The following is a 27,053-nucleotide window of genomic DNA, read 5'->3' as shown; positions in this document are numbered from 1 at the left end:
CGCGCAACTTACCCTACACAGTCGAGGAGATCTACTCCATGACCCGAGCCTGTTCGGTGTGCACTGAATGCAAGCCCCACTTCTTCCGTCTGGATAAATCCCACGTTATCAAAGCCACCCGCCCCTACGAGCGTCTTAGCGTAGACTTTAAGGGGCCCCTACCGTCGACCAACCATAATAACTACATCCTTACGGCCATCAACGAGTACTCCCGCTTCCCGTTCGCTGTGGCCTGCCCAGACACCACTGCCACCTCAGTGATACAGGCCCTTCACAGTATTTTCGCCATTTTCGGGTACCCCAATTCCACCCACAGTGATAGAGGGTCCTCATTCATGACCGCCGAGCTGCAACAGTACCTTCTGGAGTGTGGTATCACTTCAAGCAGCACCACCAGCTATAACCCACATGGTAACGGCCAGGTCGAGAGGGAGAATGCCACCATATGGAGAGCGGTTACTCCGGTCTAAAGGTCTCCCCACCACTCACTGGCAGGAGGTTCTCACTAGTGCCTTACACTCCATCCGCTCCCTCCTATGTACCGCAACAAATGCCATCCCCCATGAAAGGATGTTCTTTTTCCCAAGGAAATACGAATCAGGAACCACTGTACCGGCATGGCTCACCGTCCCTGGCCCCGTCCTTTTGCGACGCCACGTCCGGCACTCAAAGAATGACCCTTTGGTTGACTGAGTGACTCTACTCCACACGAACCCACATTACGCCTACGTTGAGTTCCCAGACGGGTGGGAGGACACTGTTTCGGTGCGGGACCTAGCTCAGGACGCGGTAGACCCAGCAAACCCCCCAACCCAACCTTCCCCAACTCTTTATTCCCCAGGCCCCGTGCCACAACAGAAGGACCAACAGCACCTCAACGACCCGGGCCACCCTGCCGACAACACGACTGGGGAATTGAGCGAAGGAGCGGTCGCACCCAATGAGCCCGCTGGCGACACCACTCCAGCGACCCCAATCCCGGCACCATGGCGGTCACACTGGATGGTCAGACCCCCTGACCGCTACAGTCCTTAACCTACCCCTTCCTTTCATTCTCTCCCTCGTTTTTTTGTTCTTTTTTCCAGGGTCAGTTCTCCAAGAAGGGGTGAATGTGATAGTACAGATCTATCACCAATGTATATAGTGTATATAGTTACAGTATCTAGACTGTGCTTACAGCAATTGGCTGAGAGCTTAGCCACTCCTAATGTCTGGGCCTTAAAGGGTTGTGTCCCTAGCCAGGTCGGATCATTCCGGACTGGTCCGCCACCTGTGAAGAGCTCCTGTCTTTTGCTAATAAAAGCCTTGGTTTGGATCAACAAGTCGGATTCTTTCGACGAGCTCTACAATAGCATATGGAACTTAATTTGCTAAGTGCAAGGTGTTGCATTTTGGTAAGTTGAAAACAGGTCAGGACTTGAACAGTAAAGGAAGAGCCCTGTGGTATGCTGTGGAACAGAGACCTGGGGTACAAGTGCATGGTTCCCTGAAAGTGGTAATGTGGGTACATTTGCTTTCATTGGTTCGGGCATTGAGTACAGGCATTGGAAGTCATAACTACAAAATTTTGATAAAGTCACATTTAAAATACTGCATGCAGTTTTGGTCGATGTCACTAGACTGAAAGGGTGCAAAAAACCTCACCAGTATGCAGGTGTTGAGTTATAAGGAGAGGCTGACTAGGACTTTTTTCCCAGAAGTTCAGGAGGCTGAGGGGTGATTTTATAGGGGCATAGACAAGGGGAATAGTCACAGTCATTTCCCCAGAGTCTGGCTGTGAAACAAGAACAAGGTTTAAGATGAGAGGAGAAAGATTTAAAAGAGACCCAAGGGGAAACTTTTTCACACAGGGTTGTGGGTATATAGAACAAGTTTCCTGAGGAAGTGGTTGAGACAAATACAATTATAGCATTTAAAGGACCTTTGGACATATTTATGGATATGAAAAGTTTAGAGCAGTGGTGAAAGGTCTGTTTCTATACTGTACAATTCAATTACTCATAGCAGAGACATATAAAACTAGAGGGTATGTGTTTGAAGGAAGGAATCTGAAGCAGAATGTTTTTACCTAGGTGGAATGCATTGCCTGAGCTGGTGGAAGAGGTAGGTATATACTCATTTGGGAATTATCTAGATGAGCACTAGAATTACTAAGGCATAGAAAGCTACAAACTAAGTGCTGGTGAATAGGATTAGTATATATCAGTGGTTTTCAAACTTTCTTTCCCACATACCACCTTAAGTCATTTAAATAATATTCTGATCTTTCATTTTTCCTTCCTTCCAAAGTGGATAACCTCACATTTGCAAACATTGTATTCCATCTGCCAGACCTTTGTCCATTCACTTAACTTATCTATTTCTTTCTGCAGACTCTCTGTGTCCTCTGCACAATTTGCTTTTCCACTCAATTTAGTCTCATCAGCAAACTTAGATAAACTGCACTCCGTCCCCACTTCCAAATTGTTTATGAATATTCCAAAAATGTATAGAGTTAGTAGGTTAATTGGTCACATGAGTGTATTTGGGCAGTGCAGGTTCATGGCTGTATATCTAAATTAAATTAAAATTAAAATTTCTCAGCCATGTAATAATTTAGAAGTATTCTCACAATTGCAGAACAGCACAATGGTAACAATGGGATTATTCCCAGACAGTTTAGTTCATTGGTTTATATCAGTAGTTTTCAAACTTTTTCTTTCCACTCACAAACCACTTTTAGTAATCCCTATGCCATGTGCTCTGTGATTGGTAAGGGATTATTTAAGGTGGTACGTGAGTGGGGAAAAAAAGGATGAGAACCACTGCTCCAGAGCCAATTGTTACTGAAATATTTTGCTTGAGAAGAATTGTCATTGGCCCATTTCCTTTTGAATTATAAAACCATGCACATAACAAGTCAATCAGGTTGGATTAAAACAGTGGTTTTCAAACTTTTTCTTTCCACTCACATACCACCTTAAGTAATCCCTTACTAATCATAGAGCACCTATGCCATGGGGATTTCTTAAAATGGTATGTGAGTGAAAAGAAAAAGTTTGAAAATTATTGGTATAAATCCTTACTTGATTGTTGGTGATGACCTGCTAAGGTCTTTGTGATGATTCTAAGTGGGTTGTAAAGTCAATGATGTCAAGCCTCTTGAATCTTGTTGAAGCTGCGTTTAAGCAACTGAAAAGCATTTTATCATAAGATGGTAAAAAAATAGTTTTGTGCTGCCGAAAGGTGAATCACCACAGGATATCTCACTTGTGAACCACTCTTGGAGCCACAATATTTATGTGGCTCGTTCAGTTGGATTTCTGGTCAATGGTTGGAAATTCAGCAATGTTAAAGCCATTGAATGTCAGGAGTAGATAGCTAGATTCTCTCCTTTTAAGATGGTGAAAACTAACGTTTTGGTGGACACATATGCAACCTTAGTTCTATCGATTCCCAGAATTTTTTTGTTTGTTCATTTTTAAGCCACTCAAGATGATTCACTTGAAATCCTCAGCAGAAGTCACCATCTAGATAAATTTGCAGTTCATAATATTGTGGCTACAGCTCACTATTACTGTTATTGGTTGCATTCTCCAGATGCTTCAAGATAAATGTTGTAATAGATACCTGATTTGCTATGGAAAACTCTTTGAACATATATTTCTTTTTTGCAGACTACGTCATGATAAACTCTATTCAGATTTTGACATTGTATTAGCAGAGAAGGAAACTCTTTCACTCAAAATAAACAGTGGAAATGCAGAAATTAAAGGCCTCCAAAATAAACTTGAAGTAGGTAACATTATACGTAACTAATTAGTAGTGGCTTAAAGATCCAGAGTTCGGAAAAATGAAGAGAGACCTCATTTAAATATGTAAGATCCTAAGGAGTCTTGATAAGGTTTGTTGAGATGTTTCACTAGTGGGAGAGCCACAGACAAGGCAATTAAGCTGAAAAATAAGTGACTGCTCATTTAAGACTGAATTGCATAAAATATATCTTTCTCTCAGAGGGTAGTGAATTTGGAATTTTGAGAGTGTTGAAAGCAAGATCATTAGATATATTTTAAAGTGGAGATAGACTACTATTCAAAAGATTGATGAATTGAGATTTATGGGGATCTGGTACAGAAGTTAAAACCAACATAGATTAGACTATAGCGGCCCGTGGCCCACTCCACAGGCTGATATAGCAAACAGTCGTCGAACACGACGATCAGACAGACAGCACATGGGATGAGAAGCCCGCTCCCATAAGCCATAGGAATAGTGGTCAAATCAGCCAATCACAGCCAGTGGATCGCAGGGGTCCAATCTGGGCCTGCACATCAGCAGCTGGCCTCGCTCAAGCCACGCCCCAGTGGTGACACTGCCAGCTGCCTATAAAAGGCAGAGCTGCAGCCCAATAAAGTCAGTGTCAATTACACTCCCTTGGTGTGCGAGTCTTCTTTCTAACCCAAGCTATAATCGTAGCGAACTCGCTACAGTGGTGACCCCGACTGGTCCAAATGGCAATTTGGACCTAATGATGGAGGAACACCCTACAATCAACGCTGAAGCATTGAAGCTGCCTGGCTTCAGGTGTGGTTCCAGCAGGCCGAGGCTCAGTTCACCATTCGCCGGATCTCCACAGATGACATGCGCTACTACTATGTGGTCGATGCCCTCGATCAAGATACCACAGACATGATGTCTTTCCTTATGCATAGCTCTTGCATTTTAAATGAAATGTCTTTTGTGAAGTGTTACTGACTTTGTTTATAGTGACCTAGACTAAACCCCCCCCCACAATCTATCTCTTTAAAAGGCACATTAATATATAAAATAAAATATAATATATATCGTCACAGTACAAATGTTGGGTCCTCACATTGCAGCTGTACAAGGCATTAGTGAGATGACACTTGGAGTATTGTATCCCTACCTGGTATTACAACATTCAGAACATATTTGTATGGATATACAGTATGGATCGGAAGCATGTAGAAGGATACAAAAAAAATGTAGGCAAATGTGACCAGCCTAGAATGCCAATTTGGTCAGCAGGGCCAAATTGGAAGAAGGGCCTGTTCTGTACTGTATGACTGTTGACAGGTCATAAACCCTCATTACCTCAATGATGGAAGCTGTCATTACAGTAATGAGTTTAATACCACAGAGAAATGTGTGGGATAGAGGTAGCTGTGTCACCAATAAAGAAAGCTATACAGATTGCTTTCACCACCTTTATAGGCAGTTGCTACCAGTCCCCAGTAAAGGTTTGCACTTGGCTTATGTCTACGGTGCAACTCTAAGACCATATCACACCAAAGAACAGACACAACAGGGAAGTCAAAGACATAATAAAAATAAGAGAAGTATAACATAGCAAGGATGAATTGGAAGCCAGAGAATTGGGAAACTTTTAAGGGGTCACAGAAGATAACTAAAAAGGAAATATGGGGAGAAAATATGAGGTACGAAGATAAACTAGCCAAGAATATAAAGAGTGTTACGAACCAAGCGTAACAAGCAGTAATAGACAATGAAGCAGTGTTTAATTTTAAAACACTAATTTTATTTCTAACTCTTAAACTTTAGTCTTAAGTTTTAAACTATCCTTAACACTAAATCTATCTCCATCTATGTGCTGGTGTCTAGTGTATGTGTCTGTGTGTGTGATATACCCAAACCATTTCAGTCCAGGCCAAAATCCAGAAAGTTACTTCAAAGTTCATTCTTTTAAATTCAGTGTTGAAGTGTATGCCTTTGAAATTTGATGCCCAGAATTAATGTTGAACTGATAGGAAGAGTGAAGTTGTGGTTTCTACAGACTCACGAATTCTTCTTGCGTTTCCTTTGAAGAAATGTCCATCCACATGATTACAACACTCCTGGTCCTTTTGTAGGCAAGACTTGAACTGGGCAGCCTCCACAAAGCTTCCAACATCCTGGCACCGGTCTCCCCAAGTACCTTCACTGCTAGCCACACTTAAAAATGAAACAAGTCTTTCCAAGTGGCCTTCACTGTTAGTCTCAATCAAAATGAAGCACTTTGCTTCCCAAAAGACTCTCCTGGCACAGGTCAATCCACTGAAAAGGCCCAGTCGTTCTCAGAGCTTGCTTTGCTCTGAATTCCACAAAAATAGCTGGTCACAAGAGCTGCTTTCAAAACCTGCTTTCTCTTCAGCAGCCAGAATGGTTCTTGCAAAATTACAATGTTTTTACAAATGCGTCGAATTCTGGAACAGGCTGTGACTTGTGCTTGTGTGAAATGTTAACTGTGACCATTCAGTCCCTCCTATCTATATTATCCCTTACAGTGATAATCCTATTTTACTAAAATAGGAGCTTGTAATAAGAGGGAAAAAAATTAGTTAAGATCAAAGATGGTCCCTTGAAGACAGAAACAGATGAAATTATTATGGGGTACAAGGAAATGGCAGATGAGTTGAACAGGTACTTTAATCTGTCTTCACAGACAGAGAACCTAGGGTAACAGAGGAATTGAAGGAAATTAACATTAGGCAGATAATGGTGTTGGGTAGGCTGATAAATCGGCAGTGCATGATCTGCATCCCAGGGTACTTACGGATTTGGCTCTAGAAATCACGGACAACCTAAAGAAGTCTCTAATGAACTATCTTTAACATGTTACCTGCAAAACCAGAGGAGCCAATACATTTGACCACTGCTACACCACTAGGAAGAACACCCACCGAGCCACCCCACGACTGCACTTCAGCAAGTCTGATCACCTAGCTGTACTTCTATTCCCGACGTACAAGGAGAGACTGAGAATCACAATGCCAGTGGTGAAGACAGTGGAAGTATGGTCGAAGGAGGCGGAGGAGCACCTGAAGGATTGTTTTGAATTGATGGACTGGACCACATTCAAAGATTTATCTACAAACTTGAATGAATATGACACAGCCATCACTGACTTTATCAAGACCTGCATGGATGAGTGTGTGCCCACACATACATACCATGAGTACCCCAACCAATAACTTTGGATGAATCAAAGGATTCACAACCTGCTGAAGGCTAGATCAATGGCGTTGAAGGCCATTGATCCAGAACTCTACAAGCAGCAAAGAGGAAATTTCAAGGGAAGTTGGAGACAGAGTCAGATACTCACCAGTTATGGCAGGCCATTACATTTTATGAGGCCAAACTCCATAAATGGCTGTGATGGTTTACTGCCCGATGAGCTCAACATCTTTTATGCTCACTTTGAAAATGAAAACTCAGTGGTACTTGTGAAATGTGTTTCTGAGGACAACATCAGAACATCCTTTAAGAGGGTGAACCCTCACAAGGTGTCAGACCCTGATGGTGTACCTGGAAGAGTACTGAAAATCTATGCTAACCAACTAGCTGGAGTGTTAACAGACATTTTCAATCTCTCACTTCTGCAGTCAGAGAATCCTCAATGACTATCACCCAGTAGCATTCACATCTACTGCGATTAAATTATTTAAGAGGTTGGTCATGACCAGAATTAACTTTGTACCCAAGTAAAGATCTGGACCCACTGCAATTTCCTTACCTTCTCAGTCGCTCCACTGTAGGTGCAATATCACTGGGTCTCCAATCAGCATGGGATCACCTAAACAATAGCAACATGTACATCAATTACTCTTAATCAATTATAGCTCAGCTTTCATCACCATCCTACCCTCAGTGCTGGTGAGCAAGCTCCAAACCTTGATCTCTGCATCGCCCTCTGCAACTGGATCCTTGACTTCCTCATCAGAAGACCACAGTCAGCACAGATCGTAAACAATGTCCTCCTCACTGATAACACAGGCATACCTCAAGGATGCACACTTAGCCCACTCCTCTACTGGTTCTACACTCATGACTGTATGGCTAGGCATCTACAAATTTGCTAATGACACGACAGTTGTCAGCAGAATTACAGACATCAATGAGGAAGCGTACAGAAGGGGGATAGATCAACTAATTGAATGGTGTCACTCAATGTTAGCAAAACTAAGGGGGCTGATTGTGTAAATTGGAAGAACATGAGCCAGTCCTCATCGAGAGGCAGCAGTGGAAAGAGTTAAGAACTTCAACTGGATCTGTCCTGGGGCCTAATATTGATGCAATCACGAAGAAGCCAGTGGCTATACTTCGAGAGGTGTTTGAGGAGATTTGGTATGTCACCAAAGACTCTTGCAAATTTCTACAGGTGTGCTATAGAGATCATTCTGGCTCATTGTCTGGTATGGAAGTGCCAATGTACATGATGTGAAAAAAATCTGCAGAGAGCTGTGAACTTGGCAGCACCATCATGAGGATGTCTTCACTCCATCGAGATAATATACAAGAGGCGGTGTCTTAAGAAAGCAAACTCTATCCTCATGACCCTCACCACTCAAGCCATGCCCTCTTCACACAGCTACCATCGGGAAGGAGGTAAAGGAGCCTGAAGATGAACACCCAGCAGCACAAGGACAGCTTCTTCCTCTCTGCCATCAAATTTCTGAATGTCATTGAACCACGGACACTACCTTTCTCTTCTTATACTCTAATTTATTTATTAGAAATGTAATTTATAGCATATTTGCACTGTAAACATGACATATAACCATATAACCATTTACGGAGCGAAAACAGGCCATGTTGGCCTTTCGAGTCCGCACCGGTTCACTGATTTTGTGCACCCTCATCAGGCATTGCTCCCGGTAGATCTTCACATCGGCCACATGTTCATGACAATTCTGATTCTGAAATGGTGCAAGGTTGATTAACTAACTTGTGTCTTGAGGTATGTACATTATACTGTGACAAGAGATTTCTAGAATTTGAGGAATTATATCTTATAATCAATTACAGTGAAACCACTAGTATCTGGAATTCAAGCAACCGGCAGCCTCAAGTAACCAGCAAAAAAGTCAAGGAAAATACATTTTAAAAAAGTAAAATAAATTAGAATTGAATAATAGGTAAACATGTGTACATTTAAAATTGTAAAAGTAAATGTACTCTGAAGTAACACATAAACCCTTGGTGCAGATGGGAGTAAATATTCAACCAGTGGAATTCGTTGGTCATTCTTTGCTTGTAGCAGCTGTTTGAATAAGATGGCATCACTAAGGATGAAGAGCTGGTTGATGTTGCTCGCCATTGGATGTCTCTCTTAAGCTGTCTCCTTATATCCTTATCCCTGCTGAGTAAGAGTCACTCCAGTCAAAGGCTGGGGTGGGGGGGGAATTATCGATAATCTTATTGATCATCTTTCAGGCAGCACCATGGAGGGGAAGGAACGTGCAACTCAGCGTCTGTTAAATGTTTTCAAAGAATATGACTGAATATGAAGTAAAATGCTTTAAAGTGTCTATATTCATGCAAATGCATTAGTTATGCATTGTCAGTATTAGGCATTGTAAGAATAAGTCTCAAGAAACCAAAAAATACACTATCAACATCAACCAATCCTCATAGGTGTTGCATAACGGGGATTTTACTGTATTTATTGTTGTTATCTATTTTAAGCAAAGCAATAGCAATCTGCTTTGAATTTAATCAAAAAGTGTTCATCAACGATGTACGGCATTGTTTATTTTCCACCACAGTGCAAGATGTGTTCTCTAATAACCCTTCAGTGACAACGAGGAGGCCCTATTCAAACTGAGAAAAAGAGTAGAAAGCATTGCTCTCTCGGCATTTATTTTACTTTAATGTAATTGAATTTTGACATTTAGCAGAGTAACAGGCCCTTTCCACCCACAAGCCCATGGTGCCCAAACACCCAATTAACCTGCACTCCCTGTACATGTGAAAGGGTGGGAGGAATCCAGAGCTTCCAGATGAAACCCAAGCAGACATGGGAAGAATGTTCAAACTCCTTACAGATAAAAGCTGGATCCTTAACGCTGTAATAACTCTGCACTAACCGTGCCGACCTTCAATAGCAAATTCAACAGCAGAATCTATGTTCTGTAGCCAGTCACTGAGAATGCATTGGCTCAGCTTAGAATACATTATGAAATGAAATAAATAATGGAATGAGATCACTTCTTGTTCTTCTAAAATGTAATCTCTCCTCCTTGAATAATTGACATGAGACAAGTCAAATCCAGGTGGGAGAGCACTCAGGTCTATGCAAGATGATTTATATCACAATCAAAGGAGAGTCTGAAAGAGGAAGGTATATTTCAGACTTTTTTCACATTTCATAGATATTCTGTTAATTGTATTAATGCTGGTTAATCTGATGTTCTGTATAAGATGTATCTTCCCTCTGGAAAAATAATACTGTTACGAGCCCAAAGGACCCCCAAACCCAGCAGCAATAGATATTCACCAAGACAAATGGTTACTTAAACAAAAGTTGCTTTTAATTATCTTTAAACATGAAAACAGAATTACACTTTAACTTCTCACTATTACCTAACTTAACCCCCTTCTAATTCTAAGCACACGTGTGTGTAAGTTCAGAAAAGCTCTTTGGTTCACAGTCCAATCTCACTTCTCATTTCTCCAAGTTCACTGGTTGCAGGCAATTCTTATACTGTGCACAGAATTTAACATGTATAAAGTTCACCAGGCTTTGGTGCTCGAAAGGTTACCGCTCAGGAAGGTTCTTGTCGGTTTTCAGAGAGAGATATGTGTTGTTCCAGGACATCCACAACTGAAGTACTTTCATCAGTCATCTCAGTGTCCTGCTGACAAAATGTGTCCCTTTCAGGGTTCTCCAGATGATAACCTCTTTCTTTCAGGTCATCACAGAGTTCCTTTCTGTTTCACTTATTCCAAGTGAAACATTAGACAACCAGTCCTCTCCTCTTGCATCAACCACAAGGCTGTGACTAGGCCATCTTCCACTTTGGGGTTTCTTCCCAGTTTTTCCTATTTCAGTTTGCTGATACTGCTCTCTCTCTCTCTCTCTCTTTCTCACACACACACACACACACACACACACACACACACACTGACTAACCTGTTTGACCCTCTCTGCTTGCAAAACCACATGACCCAGCAAGTCTTCTGTAAACAATGGGGCATTAGTCTGCTCTTTCATTTGTTGCTTTTGGATAAACAAGAACCCATCAGTGTCTTCTCTGAGCACTCTTCAAACCTCCTGCAAAAAGGTGTGTGAAGCCACTGTCTCCTCTGTTGTTTTAAAGACAATAGTCCATTTATTCCACAACATCAATCCAATTAACACCTACTTGAGAAGTCTCCATAGGCATTCTTCAAATTTCTGTAAAGTCACTGTGGACATGAAGTCTCCAGTATTTCAAATAAGATCTGTTTTAAAGTGTTTGTATGTCACCTACTCTAACCTTTCCCAATTTATCTTCCAAAAATATTTCTACATTCTCTGTCACAATACCAACTATTTTCAAGTTTTCTGATAATTCAAATTTTTCTCATGAGTTATTCAATATGTTTAATTATGCTCTGCTAACTGTATATTGGACTCTTTCAAAATATGTAATGCAGTCCAGGTCCATAATATAATTTCACATAAAACCAAAAATTGCTGGATTCAGCAGGTCAGATCCCCAGGATACATCTTTCCAGGATGTGTAGCATTTTCAAAATTCTCTCGCAATATGCAGGAGAGCTTATCTGAAGCCTCATGATTCAATTAAAATGTCCAGGGGTCTCAGGTTATATTCACTTTCTCTATCATCTCTTTGGTCTTTTCCACTCATGGGCCACCCTGGTGCCCTTCTGCCACATCTCAGTTTCCTGTTGTAATTTATCTCTATACCTATTTCAATTTATTTGGTAAACAAGAAAATGTACAGATGCTGGGGTCTCATGCAGTATACAAAGGTGCTGGAGAAACTCAGCAGGTCATGTAGCAGCCTTAGAAATTAAAAGGCAGTCAACGTTTCGGGCCTGAGCCAAAGATCAGGCAGTGCGTAATGTTATATTTATGTGAATGCTTGCTGTTATGTTTTTTGTTATGTGCATTGTTGCTGAAAATTGCTATCATGTTACTTTGTGTTTTGCATATTTTATTCTTTTTTGGCATTAGAACTTTGAATATAAAGAAGAAATGGCAAAGAAAGAGATGGAAGCACTTCAGGAACAAAATAATCAAAAAGAGTGAGATCAAGTTGAATTAATTAAAAGTGTATTGTTAAAAAATTACATATAATTAAATATTATTAAGAGCTCAAGCGGTTTATATCACATCCTTGAAATTCAAAATGTTTACGTGCTTTTCTGGTGAAAAATGTTCACCCAAACATCCAAAGTAAGAGGATCGTAAGATTTTTCTTGCATCTGATTCTGAACCAGCAAATTTGCATTTGTAGCAGACAAAAAATTGTTGGAGGAACTCAGCTAGTCAGGCAGAAATCATGGGTAGACATGGTTAGTCAACATTTTGGTCTGAACACTTAGCAAGATGGTGGGAAATATAAAAGTCTGCAGACAATGTGATTATAGTCAAAACACAGAAATGCTGGAGGAACTCAGCTGGTCTTCCAGCACCCATAAAAGGTAAAAATGTATGACTGATATTTCAGGCCTGATCCCTTCCTCAAGGTATGAGTGAAAAAAAGCAGGTGTCAGACTGAAAGCTTGGAAAAAGAAAGGGGGAAGAATGGGAGGGGGAGGAGAATAAGCCAGAAAAAAGATGTAAATTGGATATGATAAGAATTTCTGTATTCTTTCACAGAGCCAAAATCAGTTCTCTTATCATATCTAATTAACATCTTTGTCTGTTGGTCTATACTCTTCTCCCTCCCCTATTTATTTCCCCAGCCTTTAATTCAGCCTCCTGTCTTTTTCTCATTCATACCTTGAGGGTGCCTTGGGCCCGAAATGTCAATAATATATCTTTACCTCCTATGGATGCTGTGTGACTGGCTGAGTTCCACTAGCATTTCTGCTTTTTGACCTTTAACAAGAGAGAGTAGGTGAATTTACATATATGAAGAAAGTTTTTAAAAAGCTGGGGGAGGGGCCCAGCGATGAGAGTATAGGGCAGAAGGGCTGGGAAGTGTAGAGATAGGTAGAGGGAAAAAACATTTGGAAGGGAAGTGAGGAAAGAAAAGTGAGATAAAGAGAGAATAAGTACAGGAATAGGTAAAGAAGAGAGTATGTAAAGAAAAGAGTGGGTAAAGAAAAAGATTTTCGGCAGAGGTCACCCAATTTGTGGGAATCAGATGGGAGGGGGGTTGTGGTTACAGTAGGAGTAGATAAAGAAGTGTGGAATCAGATAGGGGTCGAGGTTACCTAAAATTTAAAAAATCATTGTTCATGCTGTTAGGTTTAAGACTGTTCAGGAGAAATATGTTCTTCATCATGCTCATATTTAGCCTCGCCCTGACAAAGGTTAAGACCAAGGACGGATATATCACTGTAGGAATGCTTGGGTGAGTTAAAATTGTTGACTACAGGAAGTTTAAGTTTAGACCAGTGGTTCTCAACCTTTTTTTCCCACTCACAAGTAATCCCTTACAAATCATAAAGCACCTATGGAATGCCACTTCCTTAAAGCCTTGCTTAATGTCACGAGGAGTGAATGGAGTTGGCTGAAGACTGACATGTATCATGCTGAGAGCTCTGGAGGGGGATCATCTGTTTAGCACAGTGGCTCGCAACCATTTTTGTCCACTCACATTCCACCTTAAATAATCACTTCCTTACCACAGAGCACCTATGGCATAGATTGCCATAGGTATTCTGTGGTTAGAAAGGGATTGTTTAAGGTGGTATGTGAATGGAAAGATAAAAGACGACACCACTGGTTTAAACCCACCAAATGCAGCAAAGATTTTTGGCAAGGAGGTCACCCAATTTGTGTTTGATTTCATTGATGTAGAGGAGACCAAGTGCACCAAATGTAGTGTTTTAAGTTGGATGATCTGCATGTAAAGCTCTACCATACCTGGGGGATCTGTTTACTGCCCTGGACATAGGTGAGAGAGGAGAAGTAGGGTCAAGTGTTCTGCAGTAACAGCGGATAGTGCCCAAGGATGTGAAGAGTTAATAAAATTTACATTTGAAAACTTTTTTAATCTTAGGGAAAAATGGAAAGCACTAGAAAACACATTGAAACAACAAGATCAATTAACTGTTAGAAAACTTGGAGAAAAAGAAGAAAATGTAAGTTTCTATGTACTTATTTTCCTTTTGTTATGTGGTTTTAACTGCTGCTATCTTTTTCAAGGCTCGCAAATAACATTTGGGTGAGGTCAAAAATCAAAATCATTGCTGGTATTTGTGTATTGTTGTTCAAAAGACACCAAAAGAGCATTAGGATATTGAACTTGAGATTCATATTCAGCCTTGGTAAATATTACCCCACCCACCATTTTAATCATAGACTTAGTTACTGCAAAAATCATTATCACCCGAGATTGAGGCATTGAGTCTTTTGCACTTTTTTCTTCCAAGCTGTGCTATTGCAAAACATGTTTATTCAAAATAGTAAGTGAATGCAGAGCTGGTGTGGAGAAGTGAGAAAGCTAATAATCAGATGTCGAAGAATGTAGCCAGACCATGAAAATTCAAGTATTGTAACTCAATGGCCTATTGGTGAGATGAACAGCGCTCATTTTGTGTTCTGAGGGATATTGGAAGTTTGATCAAAATCTAAGAGATGAATGTCGAAAATATGGTTTGGATTTGTGGGCAAAAGGGTTCCAAAACAGTGCCCAGTCAGAGAGGGATAATTGGTGAAATCGGATTTACAGGTGATTGGTGAAAGAGATCTGTGGGAGTAAGGGATTTTATCTTGGCGATATGGGTTTTATTCCGTGCGGGCTGGGAGGGGGGGGGCGGGTAAGGAGAAATAATAATTACCAGAAACTGATTCCAAGCAACATGCTCGGAAAGGCTTCTTTTAAATTATACTGTAGCAAAGGCAGAAGTATGGTTAACATCTGGTTGTCCCAGCAACATCCAATTTAAATATAACCTGGCCCAGTTTACCAGATGTTGCTATCTGGTGAGCACAACAAGAACATCACAGCCACATTTCTGAAGTGGTATGATTTCACCTGGAAAGGTTGCAATTGAATTCTATTTAATTTTGTATTCATTCTCATTTACCCAGCTCTAGGGGAAGAAAAAGACACAACTTAGGCCATTGTCTATTTTAATAATTTGCATCCTGAAAGTGTTCCTTTTTGTATTATTTGGACTAAAAGTTTTAAACATGCCCTTTATAAATGGATTTTCAGTAAATTTTAGTGAAACCTAAATATCAAAACTCCAGTTGTGAATGATTGCAATGACATGTGTCACGGACATTGATATTAGCATTCTGCAGGCTCTAAAAAAAAGAGCCCAAGATTCTGTAAATCAAAGGAATATTTTGGATAAAAATCTATGGAAAGTGGAAGAGTTAATATTTCAGGTCAGACTTTTCAGTATCTTTTAAGGTTCATTTTTGCCTAATATTTAAAGGGATACATTAAAGCACATTTAAACATTTGCATGTTTATTTTTGGAGCAAAACTTGAAAGAGATACAGCTTATTTAACACCAACACCATCATCAACAGTTTACTATTGTGGTGAACTGCCAAACTGTATTGTATTCCTGATGATGTGGCTCCACCCTGTCTTGCTGTCCCTCCCTCTTTTAACCTTGTATAAAGCCTCCATCACCCTGACCCTTACCCAGAAAACCCAGGTCATGACACAGGATGAGGTCCTTGTCCATTGTGAAAAAAGCCTGTAGATCAGTGATTCAGTCTCAGCCTCTCGAGTTACTTCCTGTGCATCAATTTTATTCACAATTTTTTGTTTTTATCACTAATAATGGACCAACTCCCGAAACCTGACAAGATAGAGATTGATCCACAGTCACCGGATGGCTCAGACGGCTTCGAACACTGGCTACGTGATTTTGAGGTCTTTCTTCAAAACTCAGCCAGCGTCGTGGCCACCAACACAAACAGACCAGCACCGACTATTCCCAATGATCAGGAATGCCACCACATATGGAAGCAATGGATATTCTCAACGAAGTATACGCCAGACATATGCTGGCCACCCGCGGTCACCATCCTGAGACGCGAGTCTACAGACCACAGGTCCACAACCACGCCCGATTAACCAGCCCACCACAGCCGCTATCTCCCAGGAGCAGCTGAAGTGCTACTTCTGCAGCCAGGCAAAACACCCCCGAAAACACTGCCAGGTGAGAGATGTGACGTGTTCAAATGCAAGATAAAGGGCTACTATACAAGAGTATGCTGATCGCAGCCCTCCATCCCCAGCACCACTGTGTGCACAGCATGGTAGTCACCATCTTGGATGCTGCCATGAGGACCCTCCTATCATGCCCCTTGAAGGAAAGTCAACATCTGTCGGACCATGGACTGACCCTGGCTTCGGTGGTGGACCAGAACAAACCTCACCTACACGCCCGCTCCATGATGGACATCTCCATCAACAACTAGGTGACTAAATGCCTTTTGATAGTGGGAACACCGAGAGTTTTATTCATCCAGACATGGTCCAACGTTACTCCCTTGAGGCTAAACCAGTCACCTACAAAGTTGCCCTGGTTTTAAAGTCTCACTCTGCAGAAATCCATAGCTACACTACGGTGACGCTAATTGTGGGGCATAACATATAGAGATTAGAAGCTCCTCATTATGCCGCAGCACTGCGCACCAGTACTGTTGGTGCTAGACTTCCAGTGCAGCTTAAAGAGTGTCACTATGCAATATGATGGCTCTCTCCCACCTCTCAGTCGGCAACCCACAGTTCTTTAACTAGCTGCTCTGTTTCCCCCGCCCCCCACCCCCCCGCTGGCCCAAATGGCACACAGTCTCTCTATCCTCCGCATGAACCGCCCACCGGTATTTGCCAATCTTACCCCCAACTGTAAGCCAGTCACTATAAAAAGCAAGTAATACAGTGAGGAGGACTAGGTGTTTATAAAGGCGGAGGTACGATGACTCCTGGATGAGGGGATTATCAAAGCCAGCACCAGCCCCTGGAGAGCTCAGGTAGTAGTTGTCAAGGGCATGGGTAAACACAGAATGGTGATAGACTATAGTTAAACTATTAATCACTACACGCAGGTGGATGCCTACCCCCTCCCTCACATTGCGGATATGGTTAACCAAATAGTCCAGTATTGTGTGTTCTCCACGATAGACTTGAAATCCACCTACCACCAATTCCCTATCCGCCCTGAGGATCGTCAGTACACAGCTTTTGAGGCGGATGGTCATCTCTACCACTTCTTCAAGACTTCCTTTGGTGTCACCAATGGCATTTCTGCCTTCCAACGGGAGATGGACCCAATGGTAGACCAAAACAACCTGCATGCCACTTTCCCATATCTGGATAACATCATGATCTGTGACCACAACCTGCAAGACCATGACACAAACATCCAGAAATTCCTCACCACCACCAAACACCTGAATCTGACCTACAATAAGGATAAGTATGTTTTCTGCACTATCTGACTGGCGATCCTTGGTTGCATCATGGAGAATGGGGTCATTGACCCCGAACCCAACCGCAAGCAGCCTCTGCTAAACTTCCCCCTTCCCCACAGCCTCAAGGGCCTGAAAAGGTGCCTGGGCTTCTTTTCTTATCATGCCTAGTGGGTTCCAAATTATGTGGATAAAGCCCAGCCCCTTATCAAGTCCACTTCCTTCCCCTTACAACTGAAGCACGGGCAACCTTCTCCCGCATAAAGGATGACATCGCAAAAGCCGTATCATATGTGGTGGATGAATCTTCCCCCTTCCGGGTAGAGAGCAATGCATCCGATTTTGCACTGGCTGCCACCCTTAATCAGGCAGTCCGTCCCATTGCCTTTTTCTCCCACACCCTCCAGGGCCCTGAAGTCCAGCACTCCTTGATAGAGAAGGAGGTTCAAACGATAATTGAGGCAGTATGGCACTGGAAGCACTACCTGGCCGGCAGACGTTTTACCCTGTTATGGACCAACAGGTCGTGGCATTCATATTCAACAATAAACAGCAGGGTAAGATAAAGAAAGATAAAATTATGAGGTGGAGGATTGAGCTCTCCACCTACCCTTACAACATCCTGTACTGGCCGGAGAAGCTCAACGAGCCCTCAGATGCCTTATCACGAGGAACATGAGCCAGTGCATGGGTGGATCACCATAAAGCCCTTCACAATGACCTCTGCCACCCCAGTTTCATGAGATTTTTTCACTTTATCAAATCTCAGAATCTGCCATACTCCATTGGGGATGGCAGAGACATGGCCAGGGACTGCAGGGTCTGTGCAGAGTGCAAGCCTCATTTTTACCAATGGGACAGGGTGGACCTGATAAAAGCCACATGCCCCTTTGAGTGCCTGAGCATGGACTTCAAGAGCCCCCTTCCCTCCACCAACTGCAATACGTACTTCCTCATGGGTATTGACGAGTATTCGCAGTTCCCCTTTCCCATCCCCTACCCTGACATGACCACCATCACAGTCATTGAGGCCCTACACAACCTGTTCACCCTGTTCAGGTATCCATCATAGATCCACAGCAACCAGGGCTCCTTGTTCATGAGCGATGAGCTGCGCCAATTCTTGCTGGCCAGGGGTATCGCCACCAGCAGGATCTCACGAATTATAATCACCAGGGGAATTGTCAGGTAGAAAGAAAGAATGGCTCCATGTGGAAGGCCATCCTCCTTGCCCTAAAGTCCAGGGGACTGCCTATCTCTCACTGGTAGAACATCCTTCCAGTGATACTCCATGCCACTCGATCTTTGCTATGTACTGCCACTAATGCTACTCTTCACGAAAGAATTTTCTCCTTCCCCAGTAAGTCCACGTCGGGGACCATCCTACTCTCCTGACTGATGTCTCTTGAGTTGGTCCTACTACGAAAACACATGGGCCATAAAACCTACCCCCTGGTCAAAAGGGTTCAGCTCCTCCACGTGAATCCCCAATATGCATATACAGCCTACCTGGATGGACACGAGGAAACAGTCTCCATCCAGGACCTTGCGCATGCAGGGGGCCTCGAGGAGCACACCCACCAGGTAGCACCTCCTCTCCTTCTGCAGTCATGCAATACATACCGCTGCACCCTCCCCCCAGCCCAGTCACTCCAGTTAAGCCATCATGCCTCCAGCAGGTCGACACAGCTCTGGAGGTCCAGGACAAGATAGCGGCCCTGGCTGCAACCTCACAACCAGCACTCCGCCAGTCAGTACGGAATATCAAGCCGATGGACCGACTTAACCTGTAAGACTTTGTGACCCACATCACCCCACCGGACAATTAAAAAAAAAAGAGGTGTATGTGGTGAACTGCTGAACTGTATTGTATTCATGATTACCTGGTTCCCCACCCACCCCCACCCTGTCCTGTGCCCCCCCCCCTTCTTTTGACCTTGTATAAAGCCTCCATCACCCTGACTCTTCCCCAGGAAGCCCGATTCACTATGCAGGATAAGGTCCATTATAAATAAAAGCCTGTAGCCTCAGTCTCTCGAGTTATTTATTGTGCGTCAATTATCTCTCAAGATAAAGATGTATGCAGAAATAGTCAAACACAGGACATGTATCATACAGCCAAAAGCAATTTCCAATAGCTATCAACTTTACAAAAACTTCAGCAAACATGTAGACAGAGTTCATTGTTTTACAAAAGAGTCTGACTCCCTGAACACGCAGGATATTACTTACAATATACAAACAATTATAAGATCATCAGAATGCAAGCCACTAATATCAAGTGAGAGAGAGTTTACCTATCTCGGCTGCACCATTTCATCAGATGCAAGGATCGACAATGAGATAGACAACAGACCCGCCAAGGCAAATAGCGCCTTTGGAAGACTACACAAAAGAGTCTGGAAAAACAACCAACTGAAAAACCTCACAAAGATAAGCGTATACAGAGCCGTTGTCATACCCACACTCCTGTTCGGCTCCGAATCATGGGTCCTCTACCGGCACCACCTACGGCTCCTAGAACGCTTCCACCAGCGTTGTCTCCACTCCATCCTCAACATCCATTGGAGCGCTTACACCCCTAACGTCGAAGTACTCGAGATGGCAGAGGTCGACAGCATCGAGTCCACGCTGCTGAAGATCCAGCTGCGCTGGATGGGTCACGTCTCCAGAATGGAGGACCATCGCCTTCCCAAGATCGTGTTATATGGCGAGCTCTCCACTGGCCACCATGACAGAGGTGTACCAAAGAAAAGGTACAAGGACTGCCTAAAGAAATCTCTTGGTGCCTGCCACATTGACCACCGCCAGTGGGCTGATAACGCCTCAAACCGTGCATCTTGGCGCCTCACAGTTTGGCGGGCAGCAACCTCCTTTGAAGAAGACCGCAGAGCCCACCTCACTGACAAAAGGCAAAGGAGGAAAAACCCAACACCCAACCCCAACCAACCAATTTTCCCTTGCAACCGCTGCAATCGTGTCTGCCTATCCCGCATCGGACTTGTCAGCCACAAACGAGCCTGCAGCTGACGTGGACTTTTTACCCCCTCCATAAATCTTCGTCCGCGAAGCCAAGCCAAAGAGAATATCAAGTGAAAATGATAAGGATCTATCATTCCTTAGCTCATTGCAAAAGCAACATTTTACCTATGAAATATACTTCGGGTACAGCTCAGAATTTTTCCCTCGTTCCATTGTTTAATGTTGTGACTAATGTCACAATATGACAGTTAGTATCCATAAGATACTCAAATATGTGACTTTCGTTGCTGTATCCATTAGAAATCCAAGACATTCAGCCAAAAATACTTCTCAACACCAATGATTTTTCTCTCAAGGCCCCTCCCACTTTAATTTCTCCAGTATTTAATCTCAAAAAAGGATACTGACTTGAATCATTGACGATCCATTTCTCACGATGGATTTGATTTGACCTCACAGCTTCTCTGCTTGCTGATGCCATATTCTAAGTTTTCTTATTTTCCAAGAGTAACAATGAGTTTGCAAAGAGCAATAAGCATTGTTAAAGAGAGCGGAGATTAGTAACTTATCTCTTAGACAGGTGAAAAAATTATGATTAAGCTGCGAGAAAAAATCTTCAATTTGAAAATTAATAATTATCGAAATATTCTTCCACAGTTGAAAAATTTACAAAATGAAGTAAAGAAAAAGGAAAAATTACTGAAGACTATGGAGAGTAAGGTAAAGCAAAATATGGTCTTTGTGAATCTTACAAGTTTTGTAGTTAAGGAAAACCATTAAATAATCAAATATATTTAAAATATAATTGTGACAGGCCAATATGTTCTAAGCGCAGTTAAAAACATAGAAAATGTCCAAACTAGAAGCAACTGCACCTGAAAAGTTTCAAAGCTTTAATGTTATTTTTAGGGCCTAAGATCAAGGAAAATACTGTCCAAGTCTTGGAAGCCAGCCCCTTGTCATACCTGAATTGGCTGAAATTCATAATCATAATTTGGCCAATGCCTTGATTTTCTCACTGAGTTTCACTGTAGTTTATATAATTATTTCTAAAATGAGATTGGTGGCATTAAAACCCTGATTTTCCAGATTCTATACCTGCAATGTGGCAGGTTGCAAGATCATTTGAGATTTTAGATGCAAGGACGGTGACCAAAAGCTTGATCAACAAGATGGGTTTTACTAAGGAGGCAATTAAATTCAATTTGGCAAAACTAATAACAATATGAGCAAAGGTCTCAGGGCAGTGGAATAATCAATTAGTGAAGGGCAAGAATTTGAAAATAAATCTGAGAATTTAAATTTAACCTTTGCTTAATCAGAATGTATGTTGGTTAGCGAGGTCAGGGTAATTAGTGAACATAATATGTATCCCCCGCCTTTCAAAGTTTGCTTTACACCACTTCACTTTTATGAAAGACCTGTTTTCACTAACTGAAAGAAGTCTGAAGAGGATAGCATTCAGCATTTCTTTTGCAGGGAGCTGTTATAGACGCAGTGAGCACCTCAAACAGAGAGAGTGGCACCGCCAAGCTCCTTCACCAGGAACTGCACTCAGCATCAAGCCACCATAGCTTTGAACTGTGTGAGCATCTGTGCTTTATCCAGTGGCGTCACTAGCGTTGGTGTCACCCAGTGCAGTAACTCATGGTGTCTCCCCACCCCCACCCCCATGGACCTCTTCCCATACCAGACCATATGAATCCTTAGTAATGTTTTTTTGTACTAATGTTATTCATCAATCATAAATCCTGTAAATCACTAAATGTAATGGCAATAGCAATGAGATAAGCAACTCACAAAATTAAAAGTACACCTTTAAATTACAATATCATACACACAGCAGCAATGAAAACAACAGCGCGTGCTTGTAGCGCATGCTGACAAAACCACGTGATTTGAAGCATCATTGTAATTGGGTAATAATGACAGCTCTGACCGGAGTGTATTAGAAGGTTCAAAAAGTAAATTAGCATAGAGTTTTAATCTTATTGGTATGTTGATACATGTAAGCTAGGTTTACGAAAAAATGTTTTCATTGTTATAACTAACTACAGGGATATTTTTATTTAAAAAATAATAAATTTCTGCTGAAACACCACAAAATTTTATAGACAGTCATTTTTGTGTCACCCCTCCCGATGGTGTCACCTGGTGCAGTCCACACCCCTTGCACCCACCTAGTGTGATTGCTTCTTTGCTTTACGTCATTTCAGCTTACGAAAGGTTTCATATGTGCGCTCTACTTTCGGATAACAGGGATACCTGTACCTGCGAATTAGAACATAGGTGGAACCAGCTAAATGTTATCATGTGCTCGATGGCCAAGAATGCATTGTAACAGTGGGATCTAGAGGTATAAAGGAAGAAATGCAAACAATAATAAGTTGAGGCAAGGTGAGGCAAGGTGGAGTTACAGTATATATTTATTTACAAAAGTTAGAATACAAAATAGTAACTGCACTGATGTGTTTCAAGATTGGTCATACCTGATCCAGTTTCAAAACAATACCAAGGAAACAGAAGAGATCAGTAGGCAGAGAATGAACGATGTTGGGTATAAAGATAACTTATCTACATTTCATAGGAGATTATTTCTGTTCATGAGATAATGTATGTCAGACAAGCAATCTGACAACTTAGAAATCACGGAAAATCAAAGGAATTGGTAGTTAAGTAATGATGGGTGTTGTAATCTTGGATTTGGAAACTGAAATTGTACTTTTGAGCTGACGTCTAAAAAATACAATTACGTGGGTCTCCAACCAGTTTTATGATGCCTGCAGTAATGACAGAACCACAGCATGCCATTCTGATCTGTCCTTTCAGATTTATTGTCCGAGTATATACATGACATCGCATACAACAGTCGAAGGGCCTGTTTATGTGCTGAAATGCTCTAAATGTGCTGAATAACTCAGATTCATTTTCCTGCAGGTGACCCAGAATTGCCACTTAATGGCAGTGGAAAAAATCTACTCAATGTACACATGTAAACAAATAAAGAATGTAAACATACAGTGCAATGCAGAGAGAAAAAATATCAATAAAGTGAAAAAGTAAAAGGCCATAAATGAGTCCATGATTGAGTTTCTTGTTGAAGAGTCTGATGGTGGAGTGGTAGCAGCTGTTCCTGAACCTGGTGCTGTGAGTCTTGTGGCACCTAGACCTCTTTTCTGAAGAGAGCATGTGTTGGGTGATTTAGATCCTTGATTATTGCTGTTGCTCTCTGACTGCAGCGTTCCCTGTAGTTGTTCTTGATGGCGGGAAGGGTTTTGCCTGTGATGTCCTGGGCTGTGCCTACTATCTTTTTCAGAGCTTTAGGCTCAGGGATATTGGTGTCCCCATGCCAAACCATGATGCAGCTAGTCAACACACTTTCTACCACATATCTGTAGAAATTGCCAGGGATTTTGATGTCATACCAAACCTCCACAAACTCCTGAGGAAGTAGAGGTGCTGATGTGCTTTCTTCACCTCTGATTCCCCCAGTGACCACTGGATCGTACACCTCTGATTTTCCCTTCCTGAAATCAACAATCAGCTCCTTGGTTATGGTGACATTGAGTGCGAATTTGGTGTCTGTGCATATTAAACCAAGTTTTCAAACTCCCTCCTGTGTGCTGACTCATCGCCCCTTTTTATACAACCCACTATCATGGTATCGTCAGTGAATTTGAAGATCATGTTGTCATACCAAGCCACACATTCATAGTGTATCATGGTCATAGGCATATACCAAGTAGAGCAGGGGGCTAAGAAAACTGCCCTGTGGAGAAGGTGGAATCAGAATCAGAAATGATTGTCATGGAAAATCATGAAATTTGTTGTTTTGCAGCAGCATCAATAATTTCAAAGGCTAGAAGTTGTAGAGAAGCTGATAGGCTTTTATTCACAATGGAATGGAGGTACATCCATGCTGGTTGACTGTCCTGGACTGAAGAGAGGGCTGTGGCACATGCACTTTTATTTAGGAGTCAGTGGGAGAAGCCTCAGGCACAATCAGCAAGGGGCATGTCCTAACACATCCAAACGTACATACAGTGGTTTACAACATTCACCTCTTGTTTTCGAAAAATCCTGGTGGAGTGGTGAATTAAATGTTCTTACAAATTGAGTCTTTTAGGTGGTCTGGTCTGATCATCATAGTACCAGCTGCAGTGCAGGTGTTGAATCTTGGTTGGTTTGGGACGCCTATATGTTGCTGTTGATGTTGGCTTGGTGGATGCGTGATGCTGGAAATACCATGTCATCCACTGGGGCAGAGGTAATATGCCATGACACTGGTGCTTCATAGATAGTGGTAGATGAAGGGGGTGCAGGGTTATCGGCAATGGTCTCAGGAACTCCTGAAGGTGCCAGGTCCTGAATGGTGTCTGTGTCCTCATGCCCATTGGGGTACACCACGTAGGTGTATTGGGGGTTGATATGGAGGAGATGTTCCCTTTCAACCAGTGAGTCAGACTTATGGCTCTTCATGTGCTTCCGGAGTAGGACTGGTCCTGGAAATGTCAGCCAGAATGGCAGTGTAGTCCCTGAGGCGGACTTCCTGGGGAAGGAAAACATACTTTTGTGCGGAGTAGCATTGGTGGCAATACATAGGAGCGATAAGTGGAGTGCATCAGGGAAGACATCTGACCAATGGGAGATTGGAAAGCCTCTAGATCTCAGGGTTAGAGGATGGCCTTCCAGACGGTAGCATTCTCCATTTCCATCTGCCCGTTCCCTCGGGGATTGTAACTTGTGATCCTGCTCTTGGTAATGACGCAGTACTTTCGCAGCTCATCACTCATAAAAGAGTATTCCCGGTCACTGTGAATATAGTAGGGGTACCTGAACAGGGTGAAGAGATTGCGCAGGGCCTTGATGACTGTGACAGTGATTATGACCGGGCAGAGTATGGCGAACAGGAAATGAGAGTACTCCTCAATGATGTTGAGGAAGTACACGTTGCAGTTGGAGGGGAGGAGATGCCCCTTGAAATCAATGCTCAGGCATTCAAAGGGGCAGGTAGTCTTTATTAGATGCACTCTGTTTGGTCGATTGAAGTGCGTTTGCACTCCGCACAGACTTGCCGATTTCTGGTCATGCTCCTCTGATCTCCAGAATGTAGGTAGTGAGCTTTGATAAAGTGGAAGAATCTGGTGACCCTGGAGTGGCATTGTGGAGGGCTTGTAACCGGTCTATTTGAGCACTGGCACATGTTCCGCGGGATAGGGCATCTGGAGGATCATTGAGTTTCCTGGGCTGGTATAAGATATCATAATTGTAGGTGGAAAGTTCAATCCTCCACCTCAATATCTTGTCGTTTTTGATTTTACCTCACTGTTGATTGTTGAACAAGAAAGCAACTGCATGTTGGTCAGTTAGCAAGGTAAATCATTGGCCGGCAAGGTAGTGTCTCTAGTGCCGTACCACCTCGACAATGTCCTGGGCCTCCTTCTCAACAGAGGAGTGTCAAATTTTGGGCCCATGGCAAGTGCATTTAAAAATAAGGGCTACTGGTCTTCCCGCCTGGTTAAGGGTGGCAGGCAGGGTGAATTTGAACGCATCGCTCTACGGGGTAGATTCGACCACCACATGCATCGTGGCCTTGGCAATGTCCACCTTGATGTAGCTGAAGGTCACACGGGCCTTTGATGTCAGGGGAAGGGAGGTAGGTTTGATGAGGGGGTGGACCTTGTCCGCATAATTGGGGACCCACTGCACATAGTAGGAGAAGAAGCCCAGTTACCTTTTCAGAGCCTTAAAGCTATGAGGGAAGGGGAGTTCCAAAAGAGGGTGTATGTGGTCAGGATTGGGGCTGATAACTCCATTCTGTATGATGCAGCCAAGGATAGATAGCACAGCGAGTTGTGCAAAACACACATTTATCCTTATTGTATGTAAGGTTAAGGAGTTTAGCGGTCTGGAGAAATTTTGGGAGATTGGCATTATGGTCCTGCATGTCATGGCTGCAAATGGTGATGTTGTCCAGACACAGGAATGTGGCTTGCAGCTCATACCATGCAGTCCATCTCCCGCTGGAAGACTGAGACCTTGTTGGTGACGCTGAAGGGAACCCTCAGGAAATGGTAAAGGTGAACATCTGCCTCAAAAGCAATGTATTGGCACTCCTCCAGGTGGATACAGAGCTGGTGGTATGCCGACTTTAAGTCAATAGAAGAAAATACCCGATATTGAGTGATTTGATTTACCATGTTGGATATGTGGGGAAGAGGGTACCCGTCCAACTATGTATATCTATTAATGTCCAACTGTGGTCAATGACCATTCTGTGTTTTTCCCTTTTCTTTACTACTACTACTTGGGCTCTCCAGGGACTGGTGCTGGCTTCATTGATCCTTCATTCAGTAGCCGCTGTACCTCTGACCTAATAAAGGCCCTGTCCCCGGCGCTGTATTGCCTACTTTTGGTAGTAACAGGTTTACAGTCAAGGGTGAGGTTAATGAACATTGGCGGAGTGGTGATATTGAGGGTTGAAAGGCCACAGGTCACGCAGTGGACAATCTGCAGGTTGCTGGCTGGAAACAATGGGAGGAGAGGCCAGAGAGTTTCCGCGAGTGAAGCTCTGGGTGGTTTAAAAACTGCTGGTTACATACAGTGAGTGGGGAATGGGACCTATTATACTCCATCAAGACACTCTTAAGGTGGTATTGAAAGTCCAGCCCCAGCAGTGCGGCAGCGCAAAGCTGCAGCATCACGAGGAGTTTGAAGTCTTTATAGTCTG

At 42.7% G+C, this 27,053-nt stretch overlaps 1 protein-coding gene across 4 annotated transcripts in view; it reads left to right on the top strand.

Annotated features, from left to right (window-relative positions):
• Positions 1 to 27,053, top strand: part of sycp1 (synaptonemal complex protein 1) — a 207,880-nt gene that overhangs the window by 103,043 nt on the left and 77,784 nt on the right. For all 4 annotated transcript variants that reach the window (XM_069941423.1, XM_069941421.1, XM_069941424.1 and 1 more), the window contains 4 exons: positions 3,657 to 3,774; positions 11,963 to 12,033; positions 13,962 to 14,043; positions 20,981 to 21,043. In XM_069941423.1, the coding sequence (XP_069797524.1) occupies positions 3,657 to 3,774; positions 11,963 to 12,033; positions 13,962 to 14,043; positions 20,981 to 21,043 (334 nt within the window). The remainder of the gene's footprint in view (positions 1 to 3,656; positions 3,775 to 11,962; positions 12,034 to 13,961; positions 14,044 to 20,980; positions 21,044 to 27,053) is intronic.

Source organism: Narcine bancroftii, chromosome 5 (assembly GCF_036971445.1).
Source record: "Narcine bancroftii isolate sNarBan1 chromosome 5, sNarBan1.hap1, whole genome shotgun sequence".
NCBI classification, from domain to species: Eukaryota; Metazoa; Chordata; class Chondrichthyes; order Torpediniformes; family Narcinidae; genus Narcine; species Narcine bancroftii.
Note: the sequence above shows the minus strand (reverse complement) of the source record. Positions and strands in the feature narration are given on the sequence as shown.